This window comes from Punica granatum, chromosome 1 (assembly GCF_007655135.1).
Source record: "Punica granatum isolate Tunisia-2019 chromosome 1, ASM765513v2, whole genome shotgun sequence".
NCBI classification, from domain to species: Eukaryota; Viridiplantae; Streptophyta; class Magnoliopsida; order Myrtales; family Lythraceae; genus Punica; species Punica granatum.
The window spans coordinates 18242975-18262793 of NC_045127.1; the positions used below are offsets into that span (position 1 = coordinate 18242975).

General features: G+C 39.0%; 1 protein-coding gene across 3 annotated transcripts; it reads left to right on the forward strand.

Annotated features, from left to right (window-relative positions):
* The first annotated feature begins 848 nt into the window (after window positions 1-848).
* On the forward strand, window positions 849-6876 carry LOC116192415 (nuclear pore complex protein NUP85). 3 transcript variants are annotated; one of them, XR_004154069.1, is made up of 18 exons: window positions 849-1320; window positions 1677-1779; window positions 1878-1988; window positions 2119-2202; window positions 2326-2397; window positions 2515-2571; window positions 3161-3280; window positions 3368-3568; window positions 3696-3806; window positions 3891-3928; window positions 4115-4271; window positions 4912-5013; window positions 5139-5195; window positions 5303-5567; window positions 5660-5730; window positions 5806-5893; window positions 6049-6105; window positions 6439-6613. XR_004154069.1 is itself a non-coding variant. In XM_031520961.1 (18 exons), the coding sequence occupies exons 1-18, from the start codon at window positions 968-970 to the stop codon at window positions 6631-6633; spliced, it is 2124 nt and encodes a 707-aa protein (XP_031376821.1). In that variant the 5' UTR covers window positions 851-967; the 3' UTR covers window positions 6634-6876. The 3 variants fall into 3 exon arrangements, 2 of the variants coding, with proteins under 2 accessions (XP_031376822.1, XP_031376821.1); XM_031520961.1 differs by having other exon boundaries at window positions 851-1320; window positions 5421-5567; window positions 6439-6876; XM_031520962.1 differs by lacking the exon at window positions 3161-3280 and having other exon boundaries at window positions 850-1320; window positions 5421-5567; window positions 6439-6876.
* The last annotated feature ends 12943 nt before the right edge of the window (window positions 6877-19819 follow it).

Here is a 19819-nt window from a genome sequence, read left to right on the forward strand (position 1 = left end):
GATCTAAGCAAAATTAATCCAAACAAACAGAATCTCCGCCTTATCAAAGAAGTAGATTAACAAATTTTTTTTACCACCAATCAAACTTCTATTTTATATAGATCAGTTACATCAAAACATACTTTATTCAAAAATTTCGCATAGCCATTATCGGAAACAATCATTTTAATAACAAGAATTTCTCTTATTGTGGAAAGATCACAGCTAAAAGGAAATCACTTGGCATGAGCTAATCTCCACTGCGAATTCCAAAAATATGGGTTTCAATCCATAAATGTCAAAAAATTTAAAATTTCGAATTATTTTAACATAAAAAGGTTCCCCTTCTTTGAGTCAACGGCATTGGAAACCCCGATCAAGTGTCATTTCAACTTGGATTGGGAAACAATAATTAGGCGAGGTGGGAGTCACGCTCGAATTTAAGAGATAGAAAGAAGAACCCCCTAGTGGTTGTAAAGTCACCGACCAATAGCAGTAGCACTTGATCCCTCTGAACTCAGCGTCATGGAAGATTGAAGGATTATAATTTCCCCGTGTTAAGTCAAGGGGAGTTCTAAGCGGAGTGGAGCTTAGAAGAATGTGTTGGAAAATCAAGCAAGAATGGGATCACGGAGAAATTTTTTTTAATTAATAAATAAAACTAATTTTTTTCGTAAAAGGAATTGCAGTAAACCCAACGAAGTGGAAGAGGAAGATGTAGATGTGGCAAATTTTCTGACATGGATCATTTACGGAGATCCAACTCAATGTAAAATTTTAATGATAGGATAAAAATAAGAAAACAAAGTAAAGGTATAGAATGGAAGTAGAAAAAGAGTTAGAAAAAAGATTAAAATAAAAAGTAAGACCAAAAGCGTAGTTTTCATTTTTCTTGATCCGCTCATCTCCCGCTCTCCAATCTCGTCTTTCTTCCCTATCTTTCCCAAAACCCTAAACCCTCCGTGGGACCACCGCTCCTCCGCCAGCAATGCCGGAACCTGACGGCGGTGAGCTTGGTCCACTCTCCTCAAGCCCCACGCCGCCTCCTTCATACCCCCTCCGTCACTCGCTCCGCTCGCCGCTCTCCCCTCGCGTTTCTCTCTGCTGGTGCCGCGGCAACTCTCTGCGCGTCTCCCTCTTTTCTCAGCCTGCCTCCGAAGTCGAATTCGGTGGAGAAGTGGTCGAGCTGAAGCTTAACGACGGCGGAGACGGAGAGATCAGCAATGCTCAGTGGCGTAGAATCGCCTATGGATCAGTCTCGCCATTTGCGATGCTCCAGAGTCGGAGGAATTCGTTCTCGAGTTTGTCGAAGATTAATTCCTCGCCTTATCACCTTGAATGGTAAATCCTCAATTTTCACTCACAGGATTGATACTTCTGGTCAATGTTCCTGTAGCATTCACTAATTTCTAAGTTATCCCAAACGTTGTCATGCGTGATGGATTTGTTCTGAAAAATTAATTACATTAGTTGATTTTCGTTAGCAAGCTAGCAATTTGAGTTTTGCTATTGCATAACTTACATTTTGCCATTTGAAGTTATGGTGTTTCTGGGTTGTGTGGGTTCTTAATTCTTGTCTGGCAATAATTTAATATCGGGCAATGTTATCACTCGAAGCTTGTTTATGTTTATGAAAATTTTTTGGGGTTCTTATTAACAGTTGATCTTACTACTCTGTCTCTTCACTGAGAATGTAGGTGGGAATATGTGATGGAGTACAGCAAGGACATAAACTCGCTCCTGGGTAATCCAAAATCTTCCAAGAATAGTCTAATTGAAGACCCGAAAACGTTTGTACAGGTAAATTTCCAGTTATTTGTTCTAGGATATCTTGATGCTTCTTGTCACGTGCAATAGCCGGAGGAAGATTGCTCATTTGATTGAAACTCTCATTGTAGAAAAGTGAGGAGCCTACATGTTTAAAGGCTGCATGGGAGTTGATGGAAATGTTTTATGCAGATAAGCTATCTCAACCATGGCTACCGGAGCGACTTGTTGATTGGCTAGCTGTATGATTTTTCTTAATTCTATTATATTTTGGGTATCTTGAATATTACATTTATATTGTGAATTACAGTCTCATGTTTCTGATCCTCCATTTGTTGGGTGCACTTGTTTTCTGATGGTTGCTTGTGGCAGGATTATGATAGCCTCTTTGCCCGTGCTTATGGTACTGTTTACTCGAAGCTCTTGAATTTTCAGAATGAGCTCATCAACTTACAGGTATGCTTCCAAATTCTTTTCAACATAAGGCATTTTACCTCAATTTTCCACTATTTACCTAAATCATTTGGATCTCTATATGAAATGCAAAAATATCTGTTACGGATGATCAACTGGATGCAGGTCATTGAAGATGATCCTAGATATTGGGAGGTCATAGCGTCGGCATTAGCAGTTGGTTGGCTGGAGATTGTGGTTAGTGTTTTGCATGTTTGTCTTTTCATGCTGACAAAGATCGTTTTATTTAGCGGTTGGTACTTGCAATAGGATGTATTAGACAATCAAGTCTTATTGTGTCTTTATTTTGGGCAGGTGAAGCTGTTACGCTTACATGGATCTTACCAGTTGGATCAGCTCAGTAATCGCGAGGTTGGGGATATATTTGATCAAACCTCATTTTTGTTCCAAAAAAGAAAAAAAAGTTCAAAAGAAAACTGGGAGAAATTGTACCTTATGAATAATCTCACCACTTCACGCACTAGAATTTAATTTGCTTAGTATAATCACTTATTTTGTCTCGATTGGTTTCTACCTTAGATTTTGATTGAGTTGGGTAGATAGCTTCATAAAGATTGTAATTACTACAGTTCTGCTATTGCTCTGAAATATCAGATAGTGAGGTGTTCGCCTTTATTGTCTTTTGCAGTTTGCTCATGCTTATTATGTGCATACTTTTATTTTATCAATTGATACTCAACTCAGATATTGTAGTGAAATTTGTCAGTTTCTTTTCGACTTTGTTTCCTTTGTTTCCCGTTTTTTTTTAGGTATGGGTCATTAGCATGAAAAAGTACTTAACTCAGATATTGTAGTGAAAAAGTACTGCTTTTGTTTTTGTTTCCTGTTTTAGCATTAAAGAGTACTGTTAGAAAAAAGAGAGATTATTTTATGTGAATATATCTTTTAGAGGTTAATGTTACTGGTGCTGCTACTGAACTTTGTTGTTCTGAATGGATAGACAGAAAATGGACTAGTAGAAGCTGTTGCTGTTCTTATCTCGAAAATGCCACGCATGCGTCCTGAACTAGAACCTAGGAGGTTAGGTGAATGCTACAAAGCTAAGCCTGATTTTATCAAGGTATTGACAATCAGAAAATTAAAATCGAGCTCGTGTCTGTTATCCTCCCCATTTACTTTTCCCTGTTTATGTCTTTACATTGGTCAGGCATGGGAGAAGTGGAGAGGACAAATAAATAAGCTGGACTGTAGTGCATTTTGGATTCAGTGCCATCATGTTCAGACTCGGGAGGGATTAAGAAATTTGCTTCAGATCATGCTGGGAAACATGAGCAGCCTCTCAGCAGCAACCTCTCATTGGCTGGAGTTATATATTTCTCACTTCCTTTATGTCAGGCCATTTACAGCGGTAATTCCTATAAATTTTCAGTGAAAGTAGACTTTTATAATTTCCACATCAACATTTTCTTAGCACAAGGGGCTTTAATTTTAATTAGTGTCAATACATCCCTGCTGATTTTGTTTCCCAAACTCAGGGTTTAGAAAGCATGTACAGCCTAGCCCAGAGGTGTATCCAATTGAAACCAATGTCCAATTCTCATAAGTTGATGGGAGTAATGATTGGAATTCTTGGAGAAAACACTGAGGTGATGATCATGGTTCAGACTGTATTTTGCATCTCTTCCCTGTATGTCTTGTGTTCTCATTGTAAACTACATGCTCATGTTTAGGTTGTGTTAGCAGAATCCTCGAAAGAGTTTGGCCCTTGGTAAGTGGCAAAGATATCTATCATATTTGAAATCTTCTGTATCAATTGTTTTGTCCACTTTACAGGGTTCGTCTTTTGAAGGTTTTCTTAGTTGTAGCAGAATTAAAAATTTATATCCTTGGCCTTTGCTGAGCCAATCTCGAGATTTATTTTGTAAATATACCTTTTGTTTCACTTCTCAATTAGGATGGCTGCCCATGCCATAGAATTGTTGACTGCTGGAAGCGATGAAGCAGAAGCTCTTTTGCGTGAAGAGCGTTATAGTTTGGGGGAAATTAGCTTGGAGGAACTCCATCGACTTGTTTATGCCCAAGTTCTGTCCTCCCATGCTTTAAGTTGGCAGGTGAGTAAAAGTTGTTCCACTGAAAATCGGATATATGTTTGAATCATTAATCTGAAGGGTTTACTACTTGGATCTCGGTGATGTCACATGATATTTATCTAGCCTGGATGTAAGCTATTCTATTGCTTTGCTAATGCTTGTTTTCTTTGAATTCTTGATCACATTTGGATGAAGCAGAATCCCTTCTCTATATGCTTTTGAAAAACATATAAAAATTTGTAGAGGATCTTTAATCTCCCAGTTTATTAACGAAGAACTTTTATGGTTCGCAAAAGATAATATGATGGTTCATAAAATATAATATTTGTAAGCAAATTCTATTATGAAGGGAAAAAATAAAAGCATCTTGCAGTAATGACCTCATGGATCTTTCTCTCGATATTTTGATTTGGTGAAATGTTGAAATGATTAGTTCCTCACTTAGCAAGAGCGAATGCCATTTTACTTGCCTGTTGTTGACTTTAAAGTGGATGGTTCATTATTGTTAGTCGGACATCCTCGCGGTGTCCTACTTAAATCTATTGCTGTTGACATTTTTTTGCCTCATTTTGGACTGATACTTATCTTGGAAATGACAATGTTCTTTACTGAGCCAAGAACGGAAAATTTGTCTTGAACCATGATCATCTTATATTTCCAGATTGCTCCTGTTTATTTATCATCATGCCTGAAGCAAGGAATGGGTCTTTTAGAGATTTTACTGTATAGGCAACCTGTCCCACACAAAGAACTGCTGCTCAAGGTATTCCACTTGGAAAAATTGCTTATCATCCTAGAACCTGCTTGTGCTCATTTATGTTTTTTTTGTGCTTCCTACCATTACCACTGTTTCATTTTAGTGACTCATGTTTCTTGTTGGCCAAGAAGAATCTGGAGATTTGCCGTTTGTATGAGCTTGACGACATCAGTTCTAATATCATGAAGGTACATGAAATTTTAGTGTATAATCTCTTTTCGTAATTTCAACCATTGAAATTTTTCAGCATATCAGTGAATGCCTTTATGAAATGAAATTCTTTAATTACCTTAAGGTTTGCATGAATACACCTTACCCTGGCGAAACTTACTTCGAAGTACATGGGTCAGTTTTCTGTTCGTTAATGAGATCTGCTTCAGAACTCCTGCTTAGTGCTTTTCTTGGTGTAAAAGATGGCTGGAGTTCATCATTGGAAGCATGGTCGAAAGGGTTCTGGAGTATATTGGCTTCAGCAAGCACAAGATGAATTTCGTCTTAACAAAATTGCTCAGCTGCTGTTCGGCTCTGTAGGCAAATCAATTTCAGATGAAAGTTTTAAGGTACTTTAATGCCTTCAGTTTTTGTCCAACCAGTTTATTGTTGGTTTTGCTCTGCATTACATGATTTGAGTTCTCTCCTGGGTATGTAACAGCAATGGGAAGGTCTAATTGAGTTGTTGCATTCTGAATCTAAAGCTGCTGGTGGCCTTGAGTTTCTGCTCAAGTAAAAATCTCCCTTTAAATTTCCCCTCCTAATTGGATATTTGTGTCCCAAACTTAATTTGCTCTTTGATAACAGGTATAGAGACTTCAAAAGGTTGCTACAGCAGATTGGTGACGGGAAGAATGATGTCGCTGCTCAGCAAGCTGTCGAGTCTCTCATGTTGGTAAGTCGATATTATGTGCATCCTGTAATCTTGTAATTCAGGTTCAGCATTCAAAATGATTGAAGTTGACTCTTGTACATTTTTCTCCCATTGGAAGGAGGAAGTTATATTTTGATTTGACTTGGTGGGGGTTTCATCTGTTGATCAATCTGCAGCTTATGAAGAACCCTTCGACGCCTCAAAGATTTTGGCTGCCTCTGCTTAATGATTCAGTAAGTTCTTGTGGTAATGTTAGTTTAGATTGTGATTAAGCACTATTAAAGTGGCATTTTAATAGAACTCAAATCGGTTAAGTGCTCAAAAGTTGGTTGAACTAAAACAGCAGTGGAAAAAGGTGAGGAGAAAATTGAGCATTATATAAATGAAAACTTGATTTATCAAGTAATTGAAAGTCTAACCGAGAAGTGGTTTATTAATTGATTTTTGCTCTCTCTCTCTCTCTCTCTCTCTCTCTCTCTCGGTCATTTCCGACACTGACATGAAAATACAGATTTCGCCTTCATTGTTTTCTTTCTGTTATGTATGGATGGTTTTTTCGGTTGCAGTTGAAGCTGCTGAATTGGCAGGATCGGCCTCTTCTGAACGTTTCCCAAACCAATCTTTTGTTGAATAAACTGCAAGAGCTGTCCATAGCTAGGCTTCGTCCACACTTCGTCAAGCCTGACTTCCCAATGGAGGCCTTGAATTCTGTAAGGCTATCCCTCGCGACTAATCTCGGGCGTGCCATTTTAGAAGAGTGAGCACTCATGGTATCATGTATCATCTGGTATTTTGTGGCTCCCAATTGAGAATCAATCCCTGGGCTTACAGGTCGAGCCTCGCCCTGTAAAATAGCTATTCTGTTTAGTTCCTGGAAACTAATGTCCTATAAGGCGAGTGTATGCTTTACTTGTCAGGTTTTCTTGTGTTTGTTGCATCTATGTAAGAACCTATCATACCGCCTCTCTATAAATTAAATGGTTTCTCTTTAAAATTTTGAGTTACTTATGAAAGGAAAAGGGTGCAAGAATAGATGTTTATTTCTTCCTTTTTCATTGTCAAAATATGAATAGAATATTGTCATAGCGTTTGGGAACGAAGTTAAGTTTAATTTAATTTGAGGAGATGAAGACAAAAGTAGTTGGAACATAGCAGGGCACGGGTCGATACGCACAGCGCCTAATATCCATCGTTTACTCTTTGGACTATTGGGGTATCTAATCCCATTTGCTCCCCTAGCTTTCGTCTCTCAGTGTCGGCCTAGTAGAGTGTTTTCGCCGTTGGTGTTCTTTTCGATCTTAGTGCATTTCACCGCTCCATCGGAAATTTCCTCTGCCCAAGCGATTAATTTCGTTCCTGACTTATGCAAGTTGTATCAATTGGGTCCCTGAGAAAAAAGTTATATCAATTTGGTCATTGATCACATCAATTTCGTTCCTATCACATCAATGTAGCCCTTAATTACATAAATTTAGTTCTTAGTCATATCAATTTGGTCATTAGTCATATCAATTTGGTCTCTAGTTATATCAATTTGGTCTTGAGTGACATTAAATCCATCCCTCCGTCAAATTTATCGTTAGTACTGGATGAAAAATAATTTTGCATCAATTTCGTTATTGGATGTCAATGTTCACCTTTTCGCTTAAATTTGAAATTTCATTTATTTTTTTATTTTTTTATTTTATTTTTTTCCCCCTTGAATCACTCCTTCTCGTCTCTCGCTCATAACTCCCGCTCTCTCTCTGCTCTCTCTCTCTCTCACAACATGGGTTTCGTTTTGGAGAAGAACAGTTTCTTGCTAGAGCACCGTGTGTCCTGATCATGGATGTTGACTTTGGATTTGTCCGCGAGCCAAGGTATGTCTCTCGTTAACTCTCACAAGCTATTGTTTTGAGTGAAAATATGATATTTTTTTTAGTGATTAGAATGAGGTGCACTACAGTTTGGTTACTATGTCCAACTATTCGAATTTTGTGAGCTAGGACATTGCTCTGGCCAACATTGTAAGGTTTTTCTAATATTTTGTTTTGTGTGGTCTGTGACAGTGGAAGCATTTTTAAGACAGTGGATGTGGTTATACATCATGATAGAAGGTTTGTTAGGGACCCCATGTTGCGATATGAAGGTCATGTTGTAGAAGTGAAGAAGGACGAATACATAAATGATTCAATGCTCCAGGGCTTTTAGACATTCTTGGGAAGAAATATAGAACCAAACCCACTACCTGCTTCTACAAAAATCTAATATTTAGTGATTTGGATGTTGGGCATGAACCTCTCGCGAGTGATGATGATGCAAGATTGTTGTTTAATGTACTTTTAGAAGTTACGGAGCCTGTGAGGGAGGTTCACTTATACTTTAAGCACAATGAAGTAGATGTGGCTGAAGAAGTTTTCTTAGATGATGTTAGATAGCTTGAGAGAAGGAGAATGCAAGAGAAAGGTCATCGGGGAGAGGAAGGTGATTAGGAAGAGGATGATGATCGGAAAGATGAAGGTCATCAGGGAAAGGAAGGTTCAAATGATGACACTACAGATGGCAGCACCTATAAGTTGGGACTTGAGAACAACAGTTCAGATGATGAAGAGGACAATAATTCAGATGAGTTTGATGAGGGAAGGGTTGAATCAAGTGGAGGTGAAGGAGTAGAAGGAGGAGAAGGAAGAGTGCAAGGAGGTGAAGTAAGCACACAACCTGGGAAGAGAATGAAGACAAAGTGCAAAGTGAAATCTAGCTATTCAACCTCCAAAAAGCAACTCCAAATCCATTAATAAAAAAAGATATAAGAGCAAATGAATGTTCAAGGACAAGACTTCTGCTGAGAGAGATAACATGTTTGCAAGCGATTTTAGCTCTGCACAGGGGATTGAAGGAAATAGTGTAGATGGAACATCCACAGCTCTTACTGCATCCTCAGCCAGTGCTGCTAGTGTTGTTGCTGGTGAAACTGCTGTTGTATCCACATCTGTGCCAACATTGAAAATGAGTAGATATGTGATGGCTATGAAACAAATAAGTTGAAATCAATCCATGATGAAGATTCAGAAGATGATAGTATCAAGTATCCATGTTTCAATTCAGAAGATGATCAAAATATTGTTGTCACTAAGTTAATGGAGTTTAAGAATTTGGAACAGTTCAAGATTGCTGTGAGAGATTTGAATATCTCAATTGGAAGGAAAGTTGATTTTGTGAAAAATGATACTGAGAGGGTCATGATTGTGTGTGTTGAGAGGGAGATACAATGCTCAGAGAGCAAGGCAACTAAAGCCTTCCACCGCTCCACTGGAAATTCCTTTTGCCCAAATGTTTAATTTCGTTCCTGACTTATACAAGTTGTATAAATTGGGTTCCTGAGAAAAAAAGTTATATCAATTTGGTTCTTGATCACATCAATTTCGTTCCTATCACATCAATGTAGCCCTTAATTACATAAATTTAGTTCTTAGTCATATCAATTTGGTTATTGGTCATATTAATTTGGTCTATAGTCACATCAATTTGGTCTTGAGTGACATTAAATCCATCCCTCCGTCAAATCTATCGTTAGTACTGGATGAAAAATAATTTTGCATCAATTTCGTTATTGGATGTCAATGTTCACCTTTTCGCTTAAATTTGAAATTTAATTAATTAATTTATTTTTTTCCCTCTTGAATCACTCCTTCTCGTCTCTCTCTCATAACTCCCGCTCTCTCACTCTCTCACAACTCCTTCCAAACGTGAGCGACGCAACATGGGTTTCGTTTTGGAGAAGAAGAACAGTTTCGCGCTAGGGCACCGTGTGTCCTCATCATGGACGTTGACTTCGAATTTGTCCGCGAGCCAAGGTGTGTCTCTCGTTAACTCTCACAAGCTATTGTTTTGAGTGAAAAGATGACATTTTTTTTAGTGATCAGAATGAGGTGCACTACAGTTTGGTTACTATGTCTGTCTATTCGAATTTTGTGAGCTGGGACATTGCTCTGGCCAACATTGTAAGGTTTTTCTAATATTTTGTTTTGTGTGGTCTGTGACAGTGGAAGCATTTTTAAGACAGTGGATGTGGTTATACATCATGATAGAAGGTTTGTTAGGGACCCCATGTTGCGATATGAAGTCGTGTTGTAGAAGTGAAGAAGGACGAATACATAAATGATTCAATGCTCCAGGGCTTTTAGACATGCTTGGGAAGAAATATAGAACCAAACCCACTGCCTGCTTCTACAAAAATCTAATATTTAGTGATTTGGATGTTGGGCATGAACCTCTCGCTAGTGATGATGATGCAAGATTGTTGTTTAATGTAATTTTAGAAGTTACTGAGCCTGTGAAGGAGGTTCACTTGTACTTTGAGCACAATGAGGTAGATGTGGCTGAAGAAGTTTTCTTAGATGATGTTAGATAGCTTGAGAGAAAGAGAATGTAAGAAAAAGGTCATCGGGGAGAGGAAGGTGATTAGGAAGAGGATGGTGATCGGAAAGATGAAGGTCATCAGGGAAAGGAAGGTTCAAATGATGACACTGCAGATGGCAGTACCTATAAGTTGGGACTTGAGGACAACAATTCAGATGATGAAGATGACAATAATTCAGATGAGTTTGATGAGGGAAGGGTTGAATCAAGTGGAGGTGAAGGAGTAGAAAGAGGAGAAGGAAGAGTGCAAGGAGGTGAAATAAGCACACAATTTGGGAAGAGAATGAAGACAAAGTGCAAAGTGAAATCTAGCTATTCAACCTCCAAAAAGCAACTCCAAATCCATTAATAAAAAAGGATATAAGAGCAAATGAATGTTCAAGGACAAGACTTCTGTTGAGAGAGATAAGATGTTTGCAAGCGATTTTAGCTCTGTACAGGGGATGGAAGGAAATAGTGTAGATAGAACATCTACAGCTCTTGCTGCATCCTCAACCAGTGCTACTGGTGTTGCTGCTGGTGAAACTGTTGTTGCATCCACATCTGTGCCAACATTGAAAATGAGCAGATATGTGAGGGCTATGAAACAAATGAGTTGAAGTCAATCCATGATGAAGATTCAGAAGATGATAGTATCAAGTATCCATGTCTCAATTCAGAAGATGATCAAAATATTGTTGTCACTAAGTTAATGGAGTTTAAGAATTTGGAGCAGTTCAAGATTGCTGTGAGAGATTTGAATATCTCCATTGGAAGGAAAGTTGATTTTGTGAAAAATAATACTGAGAGGGTCAGGATTGTGTGTGTTAAGAGGGAGATACTATGCTCAGAGAGCAAGGCAACTAAAGCCTTCCAGGTAAAGGCTTTCTACTCTGAACACACATGTGCTAGAAGGAGGATCAATAAGCTAGCAACAAGGGAGTGGATAGCCCCTAAGTTGGTCTTACTTGTCAGGATCCAACCGGATATAACTGGGCATGTAGCATATGACTATATGATTCATAGGTATGGAGTAAATGTGAATGATGCCATGGTACCTCGGGTTTTGAATTGGCTCATGAAATTTGTGAAGGGCAAGAGAATGAGCAATATGCAAAGTTGCATAATTATGCTCATAAGCTGTTCAAGAGAAATCCTGGGTCAATTATTGGCTTGCAGTGCACACTATATATTCATGAGTTTAACAGAATGTAAATCTGTTTGAAAGCTTGTAAAAGGGAGTTTTTAACTGGGTGTAGACCCCTGATTGATTTAGATGGCTGCTTCCTTAAGGGATATTATGGTGGACAATTGGTAACTGCTGTGAGTTAGGATGTGAACAACTCCTTTTATGCATAACATACGCTATTATGGATGTGGAGAACAAAGAGAACATGATTTGGTTTTTAGAAAACCTAGTATTTAGGGGATCTAGTGGAAAAGGGATTCACTTTCATCTCTAATAGACAAAGAGTAACCAATTGCTACAGGTTACGTGTATTAAATTGTCCGTCACATGAATATAATAACATCATTTAGGTCCTCATGTTAGTAATTGATTTGATTCATTCCTTCATTTTTCATGTAGGGACTAAATAGTGCTTTGGAGTTGGTTTGTCATGGTGCATCATATAAATATTATTGCAGACATATTTTTGCTAACTTCATAACGAAATTCAAGAACACCCCAGAATATGAAAAAGCATTTTGAGTTTGTACTAAGTCAACAACACATCGTCATTTTGATGAAGCAATGAAGGCGTTTGAGAGGCTAAATAAGGATGCTGCAGAGTGGCTGAAGGACGTCCCCACAGATTGGTAGAGTAGGTCAGCCTTTGATACTATTTGCAAAAGTAAGGCAGTGACATCCAATATGTGTGAGCAGTCTAATGGGGTAATCCTCAAGTATAGGGGTAAATCTATAATTATAATGCCTGAAGGTGTAAGAATGTATATCACTAGCAAGATGGTGAAGACACATGTTTTGATTGCCAAGAGCCAATGACCCCTCTACCAACAAGTCCAAATTAAGCTTGATAAACTAATTCAAAAGTCATTATATTGGACTCTTCACTAGTCAAGGGATCCTAATAGGGCAAAGTTTGAGGTAACGTGTGCTCCCCATTCAAAATGTGATGTTGACTTGAAAGAGATGTCTTGCTCATGCAGATCTTGGGAGTCGTCTGGCATTCGAGCATGTCATTGCTTGTATAAACCAAAATGGTCAAAAACCTGAATAATTTTGTCGACAGCTGGTTAATCAAGGACACCAATGAGAAGATACACTCCTATTTTATTAACCCTGCAGTTAGTAAGGTATTTTGGGAGAGAAATGACATTGACCCTATCCAACCTCCTATGATGAAGAGAAAACCAGGCAAACTAAAGACCAAGAGAAAGAAGACACTGGAAGAAGATGTTAACCCTCACAAGTTGAAGAGGAAGCTTGGCCCTCCTAGATACTCAAGGTGCAAATAGGTTGGACATAAGAAGACATAGTTGCAAGGCCAACTTAGGTTCACTAGCTGCTACTACTGAGGAAGCAAGACAATCTCATGTGTCAAGTGATGGGGACCTAGCTGCTGCAGGTGATGGTGCAAATGATGCATCCGTTGCTGCTCAAGAGGGACATTTTGGTCTTATCCTACCTCAACCACCACCTCAATCAACATAGCCCTTACAGACTGATCATCAAACCACACAGGTACAATTTTCCCTTTATTTTATTTTATTTTAATTTCATGATGACATTACTGAATGAATTAATTTTGTCATCTTAATGTCATTTTGCTTGAAGTATAGGTGCATTGGTAGTACTTTTCCTCCGCAGATGATCTAGCCAACATGAAGAAGGTCAATTCTCTAAGTGGAATTGCATTTAGACCATCTCTAGTGAGACTTGGCATGATGCCCCCTCCAAGAGCTCCTATTACAAGGAAAAACCATTCAAGGTGCCAGTGCTGCAACTGCCTAGAGTTTTGTAGCCTTTATGAACGCAGGAGCATCATGGCCCCCTCAATGATTTTGGTTGATGTTGAAACAGGATAATACTCATGATGGATGCATTTTGGATGATGAAGATTGTGATTATTGGATGGTGATAGGAAGTAGTCTAATATTATTTTAGGCTGGGATATAGATGGTTTTTGGCTGGGTTTTTGACTGGATTGTATATGCTGAAGACAATGGTTATTATATGCTTTAATGATGCACTATTAGCTACTTTTGATGTTTTAACTATAGAGGTTCAAGATCTCATTTGGGTTTGAAGCTTCGGAGCTTCTCAAGAAGCTTGGAGTGATCGAGCCCTTTTTAGGGGGTCTACGGAGATAGTGTACGATGAGAAGTCGGATAGACACCTCTCTGTATGGAATTTGTTCCACACTTCCTTCATTGAAGTGAATGAGGAAGGTAGCGAAGCTGCAGCTGCCTCCGCCTGCTTTATGAAATTAAGGGGCTTGTCGTCAATCAAGAAGATAGACTTCATCGCGGACCACCCATTCCTGTTCCTTATTCGAGAGAACATGACTACGACGGTTCTATTTGTCGGTCAGGTTCTCGATCCTTCAACCGTCTAATGATATATGCATTCGACTGGCCTAAGTCGTGATCTTTTCTATACGGGAGTGCTTAGATTAACCTTCTTAATGTCGAAGGGAGGATGTATGTGAACTCTAGTTCGATATCTATGACATAACTTATTGACAAATACCTGTACTATGAAGTGAAATATTGGTAAAATATATTCTATGCACTGTTTCTGTCTTACATTATGGTCTATTCTATTCTTGTATACTTCTTTGATGTTCAGATTTGGATTGTTTGTTGTTCAACATAAAGTAAAAGATGTTGTGCAGGGCATGACGGGAACCAGTCATCATCGGTAAGACGTCGAAGAAATAGACTGGTACGGAGTGGTAATTCCCCATGCCAAATGAACATTTTTTATTTTGAGCAATAACTTCAATGCCTAGAGGTGAGAGCACTAGAGTGGTGTTGTCTGAGTCTGGGAGGTGGAGGATGATCCTCCTTACATGTCATCTTCGTATGGGGTGAGTGTAGAATAACCTGACTTGGTCATGTATAGGCCATTATAATGGTGCTTCCAGATGAATCTATCCTTGCATTCCCACCAAGAAAGTGATAAAGAGATGATATATTATACCACAAATTCGGGAAGTCAATTGCACAAGCACTCACTCTCCCTATGCCCTCTCTGTGCTTCTAATGGCCAAAGAGACCTTCTCAACTAAATCTGCATTCGTATAGCTCAGTAGCAGTTTGTACGGGGAACCCAAGGCTCGGTCAGAAATTAATGAAGCAGCCATCCCCGGATCAGCCACTGCACGGCTTGCACTAGCACCGGCTGGCCGAGTAGTAAGAATTGTCATCCAGACCTACGAATCTCGACAACGAGCAGTTGCAGTAAAGAAACCTCCGCTAGGAAGGTATTTTGCACACATAACAGAAGCCCACCCAAAGAGAGTCATTATTGACAAGAATTCGTGATGCTTAACGCCAAATTGCATCGCCAAATTGAATTCACACATGCGCAGAAATCCAAGACTGACTTCCCTTCTTGGTTGGGTAAGTACTAACCACTTAACACAATGTTATATAAATGAGTAAAAATGCCCACGCATTCACTGGAAGGACTCTCCATACCCTATTAATTACCGTTTCCTCATAGACGAAATCAGAAATTCTTTTAGGGGTAGCACCGATATTGAAACTTTATAGCATATAAAAATACCACGACAAATGAAAATTCATTACAATCCAAAACAATATTTAAATATATTCTCGACGAATTTGATAAGAGCTATCTTATATAAAAAGAAAATTTCCACTAGTCCATTAAATTTTTTAAACTCATACTTAAGATACGGGTGATTTCGTTTTCAATTAAGAATATGAAAGTTGTTAACTTTTCTAGGACTCGTAAGAAAATTATGAAGGCAAAACACCTCAAGGGAAATGGGCATTAGTGATGGAAAAATACGTGACGGATGTTGAAAATTATAGATTGCAAATTCATTGGATTTTATTAATGGGTCACTTAGTGTGATTCATGAGTACTTGGACGAATTCGGGTTACGAAGTGAAGGTTCATTCATTCAATGGATACATTTGAGTGCAAGACAAGTAATGTATATGGAAGTGTTTACATTAACTAAGTGTACATGTAAGATCATTAATTGCTTATCCATGGGTGATGTTCCATCTAAGAGTTACGTCCAATACGAAGGGTTCTGACTTTTCAATAGTGTCCATTGAGTGCATATAAATAGAGACGCTATAGTGCTCAAATGATGATCAAGAAAATTTCAGAAATCAGAGTGAGAGTTAGGGAATTCCTCGATTTTGCTAGTTGAAGGAATTCATAAGGCTTCATTGTATCTCGGGAGGACCTTTGCCTTAACCCTCTAGCAACTTTGTGTGGGGGCAAATAGTTCTCTTTGGAAAGCGTCATTCGCGCCTCGAATCCTATGTTGTTAACCCCACATCACCTCCGGATCGATCGTCTCCACCCAATTCCCCAACAATCAAAGATAACTATTTTGAGATGGTGACGGAGGCTACCACCGCGTTCAAAGTGATGAACCAAGAGTTCGTGAAACTTGATCGATTTGACGGCACAAACTTTAACCGCTGGAAGGACAAGATGTTGTTCCTCCTTACCGTCTTAAATGTGGCGTACATTCGGGACCCGAACCTGCAACCCGTGGAGGATCCCACCCCCGATGCAACCCCCGAGGAAATCGCAAAGGTGGCCGAACTCAAGAAGAAGCTCGAGGAAGACAAATTAACATGTCGTGGACACATCCTCAACACTTTGTCCGATCGACTGTACGATCTCTACATGTCGATGCAGTCCCTGATGGAGATATAGAAAGCTCTTGAAGAGAAATACAACACTGAGCAGCAAGGTACTGATAAATTTTTAATAATGAAGTATTTCGAATTCAAAATGCTCGATAGTATCCCTATCATGGATCAAGTCCATGAACTACAAATCATTGTAAGCAGGCTTCGTGACCTGAAAGTTATTATTCCGGAATTGCTACAAGTCGGGGCTATCATCTCAAAGTTACCCTCGTCTTGGAACGATTACCGGAAGAAACTCCTGCATATGGCGGAGGACTTCACTGTGGAGAAAATACTTAGGATTTGCGTATTGAAGAGGAAACTCGGAAGCGCAATGCATTGTATCTTCCCCAAGGTTCTAAAGTGAACCATGTGAGTGAGTCCAAGAACTCTCGGAAAGGCAAGCGAAAGGCTACGTTCGAGACCAAGGACACGCAAAACAAGAAGAGAAAATCTCGCAATTACTATCATTGCAATAAGAAAGGGCACTATATTAAGGATTGCAAACTTCTCAAAAGGGAGAAAGATGCCACAACTTCCAAAGCCAATATGGTTGAGGACATGGACGCCATGGTTACAGGAGGAATCGAGAGCTTGGAGATTGGTATGATTACCGAACTCAACATAGCCACGACTAATAAGTCCTATAATTGGTGGCTCGACTCTGGAGCTACTGTCCATGTGTGTAACGACCGACAACAATTCAAGAGCTATGAACCAGTGGCAAACCGTGAGGTGCTTATGGGCAACCATCAATCGGTCAAGGTGCTCGGTCAAGGGACGGTGGAACTCAACTTTACATTCGGGAAGAAATTGACCTTAATCAATGTGTTGCATGTTCCCGATGTAAGAAAGAATTTACTGTCCGCGAGTCTTTTGTGCAACAAGGGGTTCAAGGTTATATTAGAATCCGATCAGTTAGTCTTACTTAAGGGTGATATGTATTTGGGAAAGGGATATTGTAGCGAGGGCATGTTCAAGTTGAGCATTGATATGAATAAAGCTAATTCTTCTGCTTATATTGTTGAATCTTATCCTTTGTGGCATGCTCGTTTAGCACATTTTAATTTTAAAACTTTACAATATATGCAAAAGAATGGTTACATCAATCTAAGTGATGATAAACTTGTGGATAAATGTGAAATTTGTGTTCAATAAAAAATTACCAAGAAACCGTTTCTTAAAAAGTGTGAAAGAAATTCACAAGTGTTAGATTTGATCCATTCGGATGTTTGTGAATTAAATGGAATTCTAACAAGAGGTGGAAAACGATATTTTATCACTTTTATTGATGACTTCTCAAGATTTACTTATGTGTATCTCATGAGGAGTAAAGACGAGGCTTTTGGCATGTTTAAACGTTTTAAGAATGAGGTTGAGAATTTGTTTAACAAGAAAATCAAAGTGCTTCGTAGTGATAGAGATGGTGAATACTTTTCCAATAAATTTGATGTATTTTGTGAGGAGCAAGGTATGGTACATGAGTGTTCCGCACCGTATACTCCGCAACAAAATGGTTTGGCGGAAAGAAAGAACCGTACCTTAGTAGATATGGTTAACTCGATGTTGTTAAATGCTAAATTTCCATATAACCTATGGGGCGAAGCATTATTGACTGCGTGTCATATCCTTAATAGGATACCATCGAGAAAATTCAAGGTATCTCATTATGAGTTATGGAAGGGTCGGAAGCCAAACTTAGATTATTTCAAAGTGTGGGGGTGTTTGGCTTACTATAGAGTTCCCGACCAACAAAGAACAAAATTAGGACCAAGAGCCATTAAGGGTGTATTCGTTGGATATGCCCAACATTTTAAAAATTATCATGTTCTTGACTTGGTGTCAAATACGATAATTGAAACGAGAGATATTGTATTCATTGAAAGCAAGTTTTCCGACGATTCAGTGGATTCGGAACAAGAATATGAACCAATGATCTCAAGTGATCAAAACAAGAGACGTCTTTGTGACAATAAGGATACGGAGCCGAGGAAAAGTCAAAGTGTGAGAAAAGAAAAGGACTTTGGTCCCGATTTCATTTCCTCGCAATCTCTAGCGTATCTCGTTGAGGGAGATAGAGAATCCGTAATTAGGAAAATCCCCATAATGCTTAATGTGGAAGGTGATCCACAAACCTATGGTGAAGCCATGGCTTCTAAGGATGCGGCATTTTGGAAATAGGCGATCAATGATGAAATGGATTCAATATTGTTCAACAATACTTGGGTCCTAGTTGATCTTCCTCAAGGATCGAAATCTATCGGGTATAAATGGGTGTTTAAAAGGAAGAATAACCCAACCGGGGGTTCTCCGACTTTTAAGGCTAGATTGGTGGCAAAATGATTTAGGCAAAATAAAGGCCTAGATTATTGTGACACCTATGCACCGGTGGCTAGGATGACTTCCATTCGAGTCCTTATGGCACTTGCATCTATTCATAAGTTACATGTGCATCAAATAGATGTTAAGACGGCCTTTTTGAATGGTGATCTCGAAGAGGAAGTCTACATGGAGCAACCGGAAGGCTTTGTGCTTCCTGGGAATGAACATATGGTGTGTAAATTGATCAAGTCATTATATGGCTTGAAACAAGCGCCTAAACAGTGGCATGAGAAATTTGACTCGATTATTTTGTCATATGATTTTTTGCATAATTGTGCGGATAAGTGTATTTACACTAAATTCACCGATAGATACAGTGTAATTATTTGTCTCTATGTGGACGATTTGTTGATCTTTGGGACGGATTTGGAAGGTGTTTGTGAGACCAAAGAGTATCTAGCCTCGAATTTTAAGATGAAAGATCTCAACGAGGTAGATACAATTCTAGGTATAAAGGTGCAAAAGCATGAAAGAGGCTTTGCACTAAGCCAATCTCACTACATCGAGAAAGTATTGGAGAAGTTCAAACACTTGAATATCAAGGATTCAAACACTATTCGATCCGAACTTCAAGTTAAGTGAGAATAATGGCAGGGCTATAGCGCAATTAGAGTATGCTAGCGCAATTGGAAGTCTAATGTATGCAATGCATTGCACCAGACCTGATATTGCATTTGCTGTGTGCAAATTAGCGAGATTTACAAGTTGTCCTAGTACCGATCATTGGAAAGGAATTTGTAGGATTCTTGGTTATCTTAGGAAGACCAAAAATTTGGGATTATTCTTTGGTGATTATCCCGCGGTACTAGAAGGTTACTCAGATGCAAGTTGGATTACAAGTCTAAGTGACAATAAGTCCACATCGGGATGGATTTTTACGATTGGAGGTGGAGCCATTAGTTGGGCCTCCAAAAAACAAAGTTGTATCTCACATTCAACCATGGAGGCTGAATTTATAGCCTTGGCGGCTGCCGGCAAGGAAGCGGAATAGCTAAGAGATCTCTTGTTAGATATAAAGTTGTGGCCACAACGTAGGTTCGCCATTTCCGTATATTGTGATAGTGAATCCACCATGTCTCGAGCGTACAATAAGGTGTATAATGGAAAGTCTAGACATATAAGTTTGAGACATGAGTATGTGAGACAATTGATTAGGGACGATGTGATAACTGTTACTTATGTTAGGTCAATTGACAATTTAGCGGACCCATTGACGAAAGGTTTGTCAAGGGATTTGGTTAAGAGTACCACCGCTAAGATGGGTTTAAAACCATTCTAATCGCGTCATTGATAATGGGAACCCTACCTCATTCTAGCCAA